We start from the raw sequence: 14,793 nt of genomic DNA, 5'->3' as shown, positions 1-14,793 counted from the left end.
GCTGACTTTTGTTTGCAGAAGGTGGAAGGTTAGAAAAGGAGCTTACTTACGCGTCGGAAGTACTCGGCGAGGCATCCGCTTCGACGCACCAGCTCGTCATCCAGACGCCGAGGCATTCCGGGGCGAATATCCTGCACCCGGCCGCGCTCAGGGAACACTTGGTAGTGCTGGAGGCTGCGATGAATATAGAGGTGCACCTGTTCGATATGTAAGTCCTATCCTCCGCTCGCTGCGCTTTCTCATTTGTATACGGAAAGGGAACGTCCGGCGTTTAATTCAAAAGCCGATTTAATTAGAGAGAGAGAGAGAGAGAGACTCGATCGCTTGGCGGCATAATTAATCCCCACGACGGAATCGTGGCGTTTATACGGGGTGACTTATTTACCGGTGATACAAATCGGGAGAAGAGGAAATATACGTGAAAGAGAGAATAAATTGAAAATGCGGAATATATGCTTTCCTATAGTATTTTAGAATGTACAGTATCCTAATTTAGAAAGATATGATTTTTTACTTCGTAAATAACTTGTTCAGGGAAACAAATATTGTTAAAATAATTTATGTTAAAAATTATTTAACCTTAAAAATGATAGAAGATATTAATTTTTCGTTTTCCAATCTTAATTTTTTTTTGGAAGCAAAACATTGTGTAAAAAAAGAATTAAAAAAAAAATACATTTTCGACTTTTTCACATAGGAATTTATCGCTCTCTCCATCTCATTAAATGTTTTAAGCATTGATGTAATTTAACTAATTATTATCGTTGTTTCGCAGACACGCCGATAAAATTATCAGCTTAATTCGCGCGATCGATCTTTCCGTCGATCGTCTCTACTTTAAGAATGAAATGACTCAAAGTCTCGTAGTCACGAATGCAATGTGTCATTTACAGCACGTGGAAGCTGAAGGACTTGTGTTACGCGCCGAGCATACCCAACTTCGACATGCACTACATCGACCAGGTAATACAGCTAGCATATATACGCACGTACACGCATCCGAGACGGATGCACACACGCGCGCACGTACAGCATGAATGGCGCGCGCGCGCACGCGCGCGAGCACGTGTTTACGCACCGTCTCCCGGTCCCATTAGACCCCTAGTGAAGGCATCAATGCGCGCACGTGACACGTTCACGACGTGTCCGCGTAATAAGCTATCGATAACCGTCGTTAGCAAAATATAATCGCGTACGTCCGACATCGAAATTTTCGAGCGCGATAAAACGTTCTTTTATATCAATTTACCATTTTACGTTATTATTTTATTAACAATCTGTGCCGTACAAATCGTATACTGAATTTGTTTATGTATTTAATTCTTCGATATTTTACTTAAATTTCTATCTTTTGTTGCTCGGTTGTTATTTCCTTATAGGATTTATTTCCTTATAGGATATTATAGTCGAAAGATTAATTGACATGACGTATGTACGAATTATCGATAAGGAATCTTGTTTTTTTTTAGAGAAGTATCATAAGGAAAACATTTAAAATTTATAACGACTTTATTGATATCCGCATCGAAGAGAGATCGACGCGAACGTGTATGCGCGTTACATCACTTTGCGCGCGGCTAACGAGTGAGCGCGTTAGAGAAACGGCGGTGGCTGTGGTATTTCTCAGGGGAAAAACGCGCGCACGTCTCGAGATCTCATCACGTACGCCAATCCTCGGCTTCCGGGACATTACAAACGTGTTTCGCGCGAGGGACTGCCTTTTTATGCGCCGTCGAAAACTTATGCATGGCCACGAATCTGGCTCTCTCTCTTCCTCTCCCCCCTTCGCTTTCTTTCTTAACATTACATAATACGTATACAATTCTATTATCGTTTAATTTTTATTAGAAACAGGAAGACCCAATTATCTTCTATTTGCGCTACAAGACGTTTTGGTATCCAAGATTTAAGGAAATGTTCGATAGTTTGCTATTTTTGCTAGCAGTCTCAACAATAGCTAGAAATAAGGGGGGAGGGGGCGAAAAGGGTTTTCTCCGTATAGAGCGGTGAACAAAATCCGATCCGACTAATGTCCAACTCCGGACATTAACGATCGTCATACGGGTTTTCTGGGTACTAGGCCATTACCGAGGGCCCACCTCGGGGTTCCAGGAAACTCGAATAGGGCGGTCCGCGCACCACGTTCTTTCGTAAGCCTCGCGCGCCTTGCATCCGACGGCGGGATAAGATCATCTTAGATTACACCCTGTACAAAATATCTAAGTGCTGCTCAAACAGATCTCGGCGCATGTCGCCGTCGCGTTTTCCCGAATGACACTTGAAAAGCGGTCTCGCCAAACTCGTGATTTGCATTCGTTAACATAGGCTCTCGCGCCGCTCGTCACTCGTGAGCTAACATTCGTCCACTTAACTCGCTTTCGATTTCCGGAGCGTTATATCATACGATTTTACGATACGATGAAATTGCATTGAACTGAATTGAATCACAGTTTGAATCTGGCATCCCATAACTTGTTTGCGGATTATATTTCACGCGTGAACGCGCCTTGTTCTCGATCGCTTTTATATCCACTGTATAACTGAAACGGGTCAGCGCAAATCTCTCTATTTTAGAAATGGGAAAATTTTACTGTTGCAAATAACAATAATGTATTGGAATGATAGTAATAATAAAATGCAAATAATAATCTGAGATTCAAACATAATTTTCATTTAAGCTTAAATATATTTAATCAAAATATTAAGTCTGTTTTCTATTTTCTGTTGCTGAACTGACTGCACTAGTTCAGAGTTTATCTTTTTTACTCCAAAATTGGGAGGAAAAAAATAAACTCTGAACTATCTAACCCTAATCAGTTTAGCAATAGAAAACAAACCCATAAATTCGCACAGTAAAGAGATTTGCGCTAGGCAGTATGCATCTTTTTGAAGATGCAAATTCTCCTATGCGTATGCAATCGTGTGCGGATGTGCACGCGCCGTATCGGTTGCATACACACGGGGCAAGGTTGCGAAGGGCTCGGGACAAGAGAACGAGCAATTAGCGTTGAATAATGACGCCGGCGTCCCGCTGCGGTATGCGGCATCATGTTAGGTGTGGCTCGAGCCGTTTCACGCCAAAACGATCACTTTTCGGAGCGGAGGAAGTAATCCCTCCGAATTTTAATCATCATGGAATCTGTTACAGTACCAGGAAATTCCAAGATCGGCGTTTTAAGCGTTTAGATAATTAATGATGATATCCAAGCGTACTATTTCATTAGTGACATTAAAACGTATTCGTTTGCTAGCGAGAAGATGTGTGCTTATTAATTTTTTTTTATTTGCAGATCTTCGACAGTATTATTCCTTGCGCCATCATCACCCCACTCGATTGTTTCTGGGAGGGTAGTAAACTCTTGGGTCCGGAGTTTCCTGTTCACATACCGTAAGTATTGTCAACTTTTCCGCGATTTATTAATGATAGACGACAAAGAAGTGTTTTAGCAACAAACTTTTATATTCTCTAAATCTGATATTAATGCATCAACGTTTAAACGTCGCAATTTAATTAAATATATAAATTTATCTTGCATTAATTTGTTTATGTATTTATAATTTCCGTTAATTTTAACGATGGATTTTAATCTCGTGGATCGTTGTCATGGATCTGTTTGTTCGATTTTCTACTACAAATTTTAATTGTTTGGACAAATAACAATAAATCAGTTACACCGACGAAACCATTTAGATTTCTTCTTTCGATTGAACAGTGGCGTGAAGAGCAACAGACGCGTCAAGTGGACGAATCTCAATCCCACCACGTTGTTGGACGAGATAAAGAACTTGATCGAGTCCAGCAAGTTTCCCTTTAAAACGCTCGAGGACTACATGAGGAGGGCCGGAATAACGAACGGCTATCAGAGCAAGCCCTGTCTGAATCCGGCGGATCCAGAATGCCCGGAAACCGCGCCTAACAAACAATCCCAAAAGGTAAAATCCTCTCACATATAGTCATTCGCGCTCGGCTCATTAAAATCGTCATTCTATTGAACCCTATAAAATCGCTAAGTAGGTAGATAGAATCGCTAGATAGAATTTATAATACAATTTGCGGCGCAAGAAGCATGATAACTAAGTACGTGCCTCGACTGGAAGATAGATTTCGGAAACGGGACGAGGGTGGGATAGGAATCCGCGATAGTTGCCGGTAATTCGACGAACGCGCACGCATCGTGTGCGTCGCGTTGAACGAAAAAGAAAAGGAGTAGACGTTGCGACAAGATAATATAAAGACTGTCACCGGCGAGACATTCGTCCGCGCGACTCGCGCCGGGAATAACAAGCGATCGCTTGAAATTCTCTGCCGGATACGATGGCCGGTTGTGCGCACGTACGTTATACGAGGACCGGTGGGCGCTTTGATGTCCGGCCCGCGGAATGACGACGATGAATATTTAACCGCGCGTCCCCGCGCGATTGAAATCATCGAGTTTCCTTCGCGCGCATATGCTCGCGAAGGATTTTAATCGGGCGTCCGACGTTGCTCTCATTATGACGACGACTTCAGTTTCGATTTTAGATTATACGTACGTGTTATGTCCATTTTTACCAATGTATGATTAACTCTAATCTTCTCGGTTTAACTTGCTTCTTATCTTTTAGTTGTAAGAATTAGAAAAGGTAAAAGATGAAAGAATAAGAAAAAGATAAAGGAAAAGTAATAGATAAAAGAAATGGAAAAAGATAAAAAAAATAAGTCGAACCGAGATTAAAGTTAATTAATTTACATTGGTAGAAGTGGACATTACAGTGAATAGTTTATGCTAATTTTTGCGATTTGTCATGGATCTATTTGTTTGATTTTCAATATGAATTTAAATTCCTTCGACAAATGCTAATGGACCGATTAAATCGATGGAGATAAATCGGCTCACGCTTGTATAGCCTTTAGATATTCGGGAAACGAGAAGGCGACCGAAACTAGTTGTCTCCGTTAATTAAAAGTCATCTCGTTGTGACGTCGCGCTTAACGCGAGATAAGAAGGGCGGATCGACGGGATAGGTTGATGGGGGAGAGGGGGTGGCTCGGTGTCCGAATGAGAAAGGACGGATCCCTTGCGCGAAAACGGCCGATGAGTATGCGAGTCGCGTGGGCCGGCGTGGCGGCCCATTAAAATAATAAAATCGAGTGACGTGCGTCATTATTGCGCTACGCCGGTGGTCGCGGCGGCGGAGCATGCCCGGGCCCGGCACGGCAGCGGTCCCACACACATACACGCGCGCACCCCGCATCACATTACGCGGCCGTCATTTCGGTGTCATTAACATACGCGCGGCCCGGCGTGCTCTGACACGTGCACAACGTGAATCGCATCGCTACGCGCCCGTATGCGTATATTAGCATCGGCCAAGATCCCCTCCCTCCCTTCCTCTCTCTTTCTCTTTTCTCTCCCGTCCCTCTCTGGCTTCCTCTTGGTCTCCCTTTTCCCTTGTCCTTCTCTCTCTCTCTCTCTTTCTTTCCGCCTCCCTCCCTCGTTTTTTCTCGTTCTTTCTCTCTCGGTCACACACCTATTTCTATTTTCATAACGGGTATGCGCGCTCTCATACTTAAAGTAATTGCACTTAATGGCCACGCGGCGCGGCGCGGCCGGGGCCGCGCGGCATGCATGCGCTTCGGAATATTTCGAGTGTAGCTGCAGGCGGAGCACGTTGATCGGGTGTTTAAGTCAAGAACCCGGGATCGCGTGTTCCGCGTATGCACGGGGTGTCCCGAAAGAGTCGCGCTCAGCGATACCACACACACGCGCGTTTTTCCCTCCGCTAATTCAACGCTAATTAAGCGCTGTGTCGTTGACTCGCGATAGGACACACGTTCCATCTATTTGACCAAGATAAAAATAATAAATTTCTATTTCGTTCGTTGAGACAATTTTCTCGCGTGTCGCAAGCCCTAGAGCCCGATAAAACGTTAATGAACGTGCTCGTACCCCACGTCGAGCTATTTTTCTCTCGAACACGTACCAACGCCGGAAGACGGCCGCGAACGTGTCGCGAGCACGAGTAAAAAGCATGAAAAGCGTGCCAGCGACTCGGCTACATTCTACACGTCTTCTTCGTGGAATTACATAACGCCGCGGCCAGGTGTGAGGTAACCGATTTCAATCACACGTGCGATCGCGGACGATTACGGTGGCTTTATTTGGTATGCCTTTCCTATGTACCTCTTCACTTACGTCTGTACACTTCCGCGATGCAACGGCACTTAATGATGCGCTTTCAATTCAATTAGGACGGCTATCTAGTCATATTAACTTCGCCTGATTTAATTGATAGAAGAAAAAAATAAAATCTTACACGTATAAAGCGGCATGATGAAAATCGCATAACTCTTTTAATCTCCTACTTTTTATCTATCGCGACTGTTAAATATTAAAGGATGAAATTTAAACCGATACCTTGAGTTAAATAACATTTTGTTATTTTTAAATACCATGTGTGTCGAAATTTATTATTTTAACACGAAACAGTATTATTTTTGCTCCATTGGTTTTTAGTTAAATTAAGATTGTTTTAATTAAATTAACGACATATTGAGAGTAGAAGCAGTGGCGACCTATGAAATGATTAAAAATGAGTATAATTTGATTACGAATTTTAACGGTGTAAATCTTACATTGAAATTCTTAGTTAGATCCGACTTAAGATTAATCGAGAGTTATGATTTTTTTATTTGTTCCTCTGGAGTTTCGATTTTCAAAGAAAGCCTTTCATTTTCGATCGTTTGTAATACATGAGTCACGGGTGCCTCGATATTTTTTTTTTGTAAAGGAAAAATCGCGATTGAAATTGGTCAGAGTCCACAGGAGTCAAAAGGATGGGCGCGGCGTTTGTATTTCTATACGCGTGGAAAGAGGAAAGGAAAGTCTTGCTCGAGATACGTCCAGATACGGTAATAATTCCGTTGTCGAGATTCCTATTCTTCGTGCCGCGGTCGTGGTGGGCGCTCATCTGTTCTGGTATGATATAAAGGACAGTGGACAAGGCAGCTTGATCGTCTAAAAGTCACGGCCGGTATGCCCTTTTATAGGACCCTATAAAGTCAACTCGGTGTGGGGTCCACGACACCCCCGGCTACCCTATAAGAAAGAACGTCGCTCGAACCCCCTGTAATAATTCTTTGCCGTAGGAATTCCTGGCGTGACTTGACACGGTTCTGCCTTCGGTCACGCTTGAGAAATTCATAGATGAAAAACAAAATGTTGCGGAAGGGCTTGAGGTGGCGGAGCAGGAAAAGAAATGCGTCTCTATCCAGTCCCTTGCGCTTGAAACGCGGTTGTCATTTGATTAAAAAAAATCTCGGGGATTAATCTAATTTTTAATTGTCATCTTCGTCAATGTTAATTATTATCATCGTCGAAATCGAATTGACGAAAGCAATCGTTGCTCCATATAGAATTGAAAGAAATCCATTATTTTATATTTCTAGTTTTTGAATGGAGCTTTATCCTCATTTAAAAAATAACTATATCTAAAGGGTCATTTCAGAGCTTCTTTTTTTTTTTTGCTTTCTTCTCGCGTAACTACGTTCCAAAATTGTATTTGTGCTCAGGGGAGCTTTCCATTTTACCAATTTCCCAAACGTCATTGCTTTCTGTAACAGGTACCTGATGTAGGGGCCGAACTGACAGGTGGCTGCTATGGATTCGCGGCCAAATACATGCACTGGCCGGAGGAGCTAGTGGTCGGCGGCGCCAAGCACAACAAGACGGGCCACTTAACTCGCGCGGCCGCGCTGCAGACTGTGGTGCAGCTGATGGGCGAGCGCGAGCTGTACGATTTCCTGGCGAACACCTACAGGGTCCATCATATCGATTGGACGCAGGAGAAGGCGGCTAAAGTTCTGGAGACTTGGCAGAGAGTGTTCAGCAATGAAGTGAAGAAGCTGGTGGAGGTCAACGGGTCGGCGCCGTACAATCTGTACGCTTTTAGCACGACAACCATGAATGACATCCTTGGGAAGTACAGCCATGTGTCCGTCACGAAGATCGCGATCAGTGCTGTGCTTATGGTGAGAAATAACTCTGTGATTGATTAATTTATGCATAATTGTTTGGAGTAATGCTATAAAGCTCGAAGATGCCAACACCAAATATTATTTATTTACGATCCATTTTACTTATTTATTTTATTGATGTAGTTTTGTCTTATTTTTCTAGTTGCTATATGCCGGTGTAGCTCTCTTTCGTTGGAAGGATCCGGTGCGTTCGCAATCCGGGGTGGGAATGGCCGGTGTGATGCTGATTTGCGCCACAATAGCCGCAGGATTGGGCTTCTGCGCGCTTCTAGGAATCCCGTTTAATGCCACTACGACGCAAATAGTGCCGTTTCTTGCTCTCGGTCTGGCTGTGCACGATATGTTCCTGCTGACGCATACGTATGCCGAATTATCGGTGAACGAAGTGCCCAGCAGCGAACAAACGGGAGTCGTTCTCAAGCGAACCGGCTTGTCGGTGCTATTGACAGGTCTCACCAACGTTGCTGCCTTTTTCGCAGCGGCGATAATTCCAATCCCAGCCCTTCGGACATTCTGTATGCAAGCCGGTATTTTGCTGGTGTTCAATCTGGCCGCCATGCTGCTGATATTTCCCGCGATGGTCAGCCTGGATTTGCGACGTAGACGTTCCGGTAGGAAGGACATCCTCTGCTGCTGCTTGCCGGCGACACCTAATCTTAGAAAAAATAGATACTCCGTGAAAAACAACGGCACGGTCAAGCAGACAGTCACCAGGGCAATACCGCCTGAGAGACGAGAAACCTGTACGCAGATTTTAACACCACAGAATACGCAGAACGAATCCTGGGTATGAAATGACGTACATGTATGCATACATATCGTATATGTACTGGATTGCATTTTATTAGAGATTGAAAAAATTTTATTAAATGTTTGGTTACAACGATACTCGACAAGAATAAAAAAGGGCTCGCTTTTACGTTAAGTAAAACAATATAAACAATAGCAATTGCTTTCCATGTATTTGCATCAAGTTTAAATTAACGCAGAATCATTTATAACTATCCTATTCGTGTTGCAGATAGGTGGAAATATCATCGACTCAGAGCTGGATAAACAGTGCACCGAGGAGGACGCGCTGACCGGCTGTTCGCAAGATGATTGTCTGAGCTTCTCCCTGACGCAGCTTGCATCTCGGCATTACGCACCCTTCATCAGTCGACCGGCTACCAAAGTATTCGGCATGATAATCCTGACTGTCGTGCTGACTGGTAGCATATGGGAGGCGATACGTCTACGTGACGGTCTGGATCTGACCGATCTGGTGCCACAGAACTCGAACGAGCACGCATTCCTGTCTGCCCAGGCGAAGCATTTTGGCTTCTACAACATGTACGCGGTCACCGGCCGAGATTTTGAATATCCGAATAATCAACGATTGTTGTACGAGTATCACGACGCCTTTATGCGGATCAAGAACGTTATCAAGAACGACAATGGTGGTCTGCCCGAGTTCTGGCTTAGCTTGTTTCGCGATTGGCTAAAGGGCCTGCAGATGGCATTCGATAAGGAATACGACAACGGTTGCATTACCCAGGAGAGATGGTTTCCGAACGCGAGCGATGAGGCAATCTTGGCGTATAAGCTACTTGTGCAGACGGGTTACGTAGATAATCCAATCGACAAGACGCTGATTACTCAGGTGCGACTGGTCGATTCGGACGGTATCATCAATCCACGCGCTTTCTACAACTACTTGAGCGCATGGGCATCCAACGATGCGCTTGCTTACGGTGCTTCACAGGCAAATCTGAGACCCGAGCCACGCCAGTGGATCTACGTTAATGATCATGAGCTCAAGATCCCTAAGAGCATGCCGCTTACGTATGGACAGATGCCGTTTTACTTGCACAGGCTCACAGATACGCAAGATATCACACAGTTGATCGGTAGTGTCCGGGAGCTGTGCAAAAAGTTTGAAGAACGCGGTTTGCCGAATTTCCCGTCTGGTATACTGTTTCTCTTCTGGGAACAATATATGGATCTGAGGAGCTCCATGGGTATCGCTCTCCTGGCTGCGTTAAGTGTGAGCCTCTTCGTCGTCGGACTTCTGCTACTGAATATATGGGCTGCCGTGTTGGTCAACATCTCTCTTCTCGGTGTTATCACGCAACTACTAGGCATTATGGGTCTGTTCGATATCAAATTGAGCGCGGTGCCTGCTGTACTGCTAGTAGTTAGTGTGGGCATAGCTGTTCATTTCACGGTGCATATCTGCCTAGTAAGTAATTTGAAAAACTTCTTTATTAGCATATTTATAATTTAATCTTTTCACCTGTTGTTTCGGGCATATTGAATTTATGATGTCAAACATTTTTTTAAAGATTGAAAAAGATCGAAACGTTTTGGCTTTGTTACAATTGTTATTTCAATTGTTATATTGACATAGATCGTTATTGATATATTTATTCATCAACATTTCTGCTTTGACTCTAATTAGTTTTCCTATTCTTTTTTCAGAGTTTTGTCACCAGTGTGGGCAGCAGAGATCGCAGGATGCGCTTAGCTCTGAAACACATGTTCGCTCCGGTTGTCCATAGTGCGCTCACCACGCTGCTCGCCGTGATCATGCTCGCCTTCTCAGAGTTCAATTTTATAGTCAATTATTTTTTCCTCGTATTACTCTGCGTGATCGGCATCAGTCTTGTGAATGGCGTCTTCTTCTTTCCTATTTTGCTGTCTCTAATTGGTCCGTCGGCAGAAGTGATTCCGAATGATCATCCGGATCGTATATCCACGCCAACGCCGCCGGCGTCGCCCGTCGTGAGAAGATCCAAGCCGCCCACACCGCCGAGGAGATCTCACAAAATCGACAATGCCCGGCTGCACGCCGAGCCGTCGCTCACGACTATCAGCGAGGAGCCCAACTCGTGGCACAGCACCCAGGAATCCTGTATTATTGTCCAGCCGGAACTCAAGGTGGAAACCACGTCCACATGTGGCAATCAGGTGCGTTGAGATTCGCGATCGATTGATTATTGATCAGCATGAGATATACTTTTTCCAATAAATTTTTTACACTTCTCCGAGCATGACTAACGAGCGTGTTCTTTCATTTTGACTAACAGAACTGTAGCGGATCGGATACGAGTGGGTCTAGTCGAACATCGCCGATTCCGCCCACGTCACACATCACCACTAAAGTCACCGCAACGGCGAACATCAAGGTCGAAGTTCACACACCGTTGGCTGGTAAGCACATTCATTTTGATAAATTTTCAAACCTCCAAAATATTCCCTTAATGTTATTCGAGACTTTAAACTAATTAAAAACACTTTTTGACTAACGCATGCGACTGTAATGATATATTGTTGGAAATATTCGCTTTCGAATTATTTCAATGCTTTTTTTTGAGAGATTGTAAGTTTTGGTAATTTTCTTAATATTAATAGAATAAAATTATATTATTAAAACCTGTGCACATTGCAAGACTCAGATTCATAAAAATATGTGATGTACATCTTTCCTAATTTTCTGTGCTACTTTTATACTATATCTTTATGTATTTAGTTACCATCTTGTAGCATTTTCTCAAATCAATGTGAGATGGATGGGGATGGTAAAAATATATGTTCATTTTCATGAAAATTGTAGGTGGAATGGATCGTGAAAAATGCCGGCACTCGGGCAGCAGTAGTCGAAGGAGCTCGCGCTGCAGTGCGAACATTAATGCTGGGGAGTCTTCCAGTTCCAGTTCTGAGCCAGATTCAGACTCTAACCCAAAACATTAATAACAAGTACCGGGGGGACCGGCAGCTACTGCTCAAGTACCACGCAAGGCGGGAAAACACAGAAGGCTGACTAGGATAGATTAATAGATTTTCCATTATATCTTCCTGTTTTCCTCTTCTTTCCCCTCCCCCTCCCTCATCCTTACTTAACTCCTTATTCTTTTGTTCCACTATTTTCCTCTGTCTCAAATGAGTAATGCAACATGAGTTGTCTTTACTCGGATTTTAAAATCGGAAGTATTATAACACAAATCGCATTTTTATGTATATGAATATTTTTGGAAACAATTTTGTTGCGCATTTAATATCTTGTGTTCTGTACGCCGAATTTTTTTAAGTTTAAAATAGATTATTTTTCCGTAAAAACCAACATTATATTTACTTGGGATTTGATATTAGAAGCGGATATTTACATTTTATGTGTATATTAATGCGTGAATTATTACAAGGTTTTAAGTAAATTGTTAAAGTTCTTAATCAAAAGCAAATTTTAACCGAAATAATGTGGAAAAAATAGGATTCTATTCGAATATTTCAACAGTAATAGTATTCATCGAATATGTAATAGTATTACCAAGGACAATAATGTGTACAACTTGATAAATTAATGTATTAGATTATTTTAGGTAAATACTATCTAAAATATATATTTTAGATAAATTTATTTAATTAATGACTGCGGCGTCACAAAAGTAGTGTCATGTACTCTACTGGCAAGCACATAAGGACATTGTATGATTTATACTTTTCGAGAAAGAGAAATGACAATACATGCCGGTGTGCCTTTGTTTATCAGAGACTGACACTAATGCGTTTGTGTCGGTGAAGCGTATTTGTAATATTTGCGTAATGCATAACGAGAAAAAGCATTTACTAAGATGTATATATACATATACTCGTTATTTAATTAGAAAGCTAAAGATTTTACCGTCACTAAGATGTGATGTTTTTAAATGTAATCGTGAAATTTTGCGAGGACGACGCTTTATTGTGCGGCGACAAGCGACAAAATTTCCAGATATTACTATTTATTTTTTTCTACATTAATCATATGTAACGCGCAGTGTGTATGTATGTGACTAGGAGCGATACTACGATACTGAATCTCTGAGATCTATTTATTATTTATTTTAATAGTATTCCTCGGCGTTTCTGCGGGTGTGTGTGTGTGTGTGCGAGCGCAATATTTTGTACGCACAAACATATGATGACTTGTAAAAATAATTATTTATATCGGAATATACGAGAATATTTTCATTGCCTACGATAACAACGGTACTTAATTTAATGGAGTATATATTCCTATTCTGATATTCATACCTCTAATGTGTACAAAGTTGTAATATATAGTGACCAATATAATGCGGCGTAACTGCGGCACGCATTGTCATGAGATGTGACTCGTGAAATTATGTACAATATAAGCGAGAAGTATTCCTTATGCCAAGTCAATTTTGTATACATATGCGAGACTCGAGGTGTGTATTTAAAGTGTACGAAAAGCGTCCTGCGAGACGGTATTTGCATTTTGTATAAAGTACATGTTGTATAAGTTCGGATGGGAAAAATAGTCAATATACCTCTAATATACGTATAAATTGTGTCCATGGCTCATTCTTTTGCAAACTTTATTGTAAGAATCTAATTATTTTTGATGTAACGAATGTGTAAAAGCTACTACTTGTACCATTTATAATCCCATTTTTTTGTAAATATAAATAACATTGTAATAAGAACATTATTATTTTTACTGCCGTTATTTGATCGGCAAACATAAATAAGATTAAGACACAAAATTAATTGTATTATTGTAAAGTCGAAAATTCAGAAATCAGATTATAAACATTTAAATTGCATTAAATTATATCAATCTCCCTTCGTACTAATCTCATGAAAAAGGTAGTTTATTATAGTCTTTTATATATTTATACAAAATTCGTAATGTACGTGGCTTTACCAATTTTAAAAAATTTTTATTTTTGACTTGAAACTTTTGTTAGTATTGCCACATATCTAATTGTATTTTCCCATTTTATTTATTTTTAAAATGGTTAATTTTTATGATTCGCGAATACCAACCATTTTAAAATCAGTAGTCGATAAAGTTACTCGTAACTTTATCGACCACCTTTATCCCGGCCGCCGAAATAAAAAGTGGAAAAAGAGGACGAACACGTGGCACCGGTGGCACGTGGCACGTGAGCAGTCTCTGCAGTCTCACGATCGAACGTGTACTGGTATTACTTTATGCTACTTGTCAAGCTCGCTGTCATATAACAACCGTATTGTATGATTTAAACTACAGTTTATTCAAATTGTAAGGAAAGCCCTTTTGAACCGAGGTTAAGTGGGCTTGGTGTCAGGATTGAGGGCAGACAGAAAGGATTTCCACAGGGACGAGTAATCAAGGAACACACAACTTGAGCACAGGACTTTATTCCGATGTAACTTTGAATAGTGAGCGTTACGTACGACCTGGTCGGCGGTCGTGAGCGAAGTCTTGCAGCCGCTGCTGCCGCTACCGAAATCCCGCGCGCAACCTGGGCGTCGCCCGCCAATCAGCGTCCTCCGCCAATGGGCGTTGCCGCCGCGAACGCCATCTCGAACCGCGCGCAATACCCGAGCGCTGTTAATAATTAACGTCCCTAGCCAATGGGCGTTGCCGCCGCGCACGCCATCTTAACCGCGCGCAATACAAATGAGGCCTACGACCTTGGCTGACGTTTACAGCTCGGCCATTCCTGACGTGGCATGCGACCCGAATGCTCAGTGCCGCATGAAATGCTAAATTATAATCTAATAAAATTATACAACGTATACAATATTTATCACATCGTGAATACTTATCATCTAAATCAGACAGACTAGGGATAGAACTTATAATTACCCTAAAATAAAAATAAAAAAAATACAATAATAATAACTAAAATTATGAATATTCTTTGGTAAACGATTACATCTTCTGTCGGAATTTTATGATCTATATTGAATTTAACATTATTCAATCTTGTACATAAAAATAAAAATTGTGTACTTAATCTAAA

General features: G+C 41.9%; 1 protein-coding gene across 1 annotated transcript in view; it reads left to right on the top strand.

Moving 5' to 3' along the window:
• Window positions 1–13,577, top strand: part of Ptc (protein patched) — a 39,590-nt gene extending 26,013 nt beyond the window's left edge. Inside the window, exons 3-12 of the mRNA XM_071772556.1 lie at window positions 19–208; window positions 894–963; window positions 3,291–3,388; window positions 3,714–3,933; window positions 7,604–8,011; window positions 8,160–8,804; window positions 9,039–10,238; window positions 10,478–10,966; window positions 11,086–11,209; window positions 11,613–13,577. Of these exons, the coding sequence (XP_071628657.1) occupies window positions 19–208; window positions 894–963; window positions 3,291–3,388; window positions 3,714–3,933; window positions 7,604–8,011; window positions 8,160–8,804; window positions 9,039–10,238; window positions 10,478–10,966; window positions 11,086–11,209; window positions 11,613–11,749 (3,581 nt within the window). The 3' untranslated portion in view covers window positions 11,750–13,577. The remainder of the gene's footprint in view (window positions 1–18; window positions 209–893; window positions 964–3,290; window positions 3,389–3,713; window positions 3,934–7,603; window positions 8,012–8,159; window positions 8,805–9,038; window positions 10,239–10,477; window positions 10,967–11,085; window positions 11,210–11,612) is intronic.
• The last annotated feature ends 1,216 nt before the right edge of the window (window positions 13,578–14,793 follow it).

Source organism: Temnothorax longispinosus, chromosome 3, assembly GCF_030848805.1.
Source record: "Temnothorax longispinosus isolate EJ_2023e chromosome 3, Tlon_JGU_v1, whole genome shotgun sequence".
Classification (NCBI taxonomy): domain Eukaryota; kingdom Metazoa; phylum Arthropoda; class Insecta; order Hymenoptera; family Formicidae; genus Temnothorax; species Temnothorax longispinosus.
The sequence above is the reverse complement of the archived record's forward strand: the minus strand, read 5'-3'. Positions and strand labels throughout refer to the sequence as shown.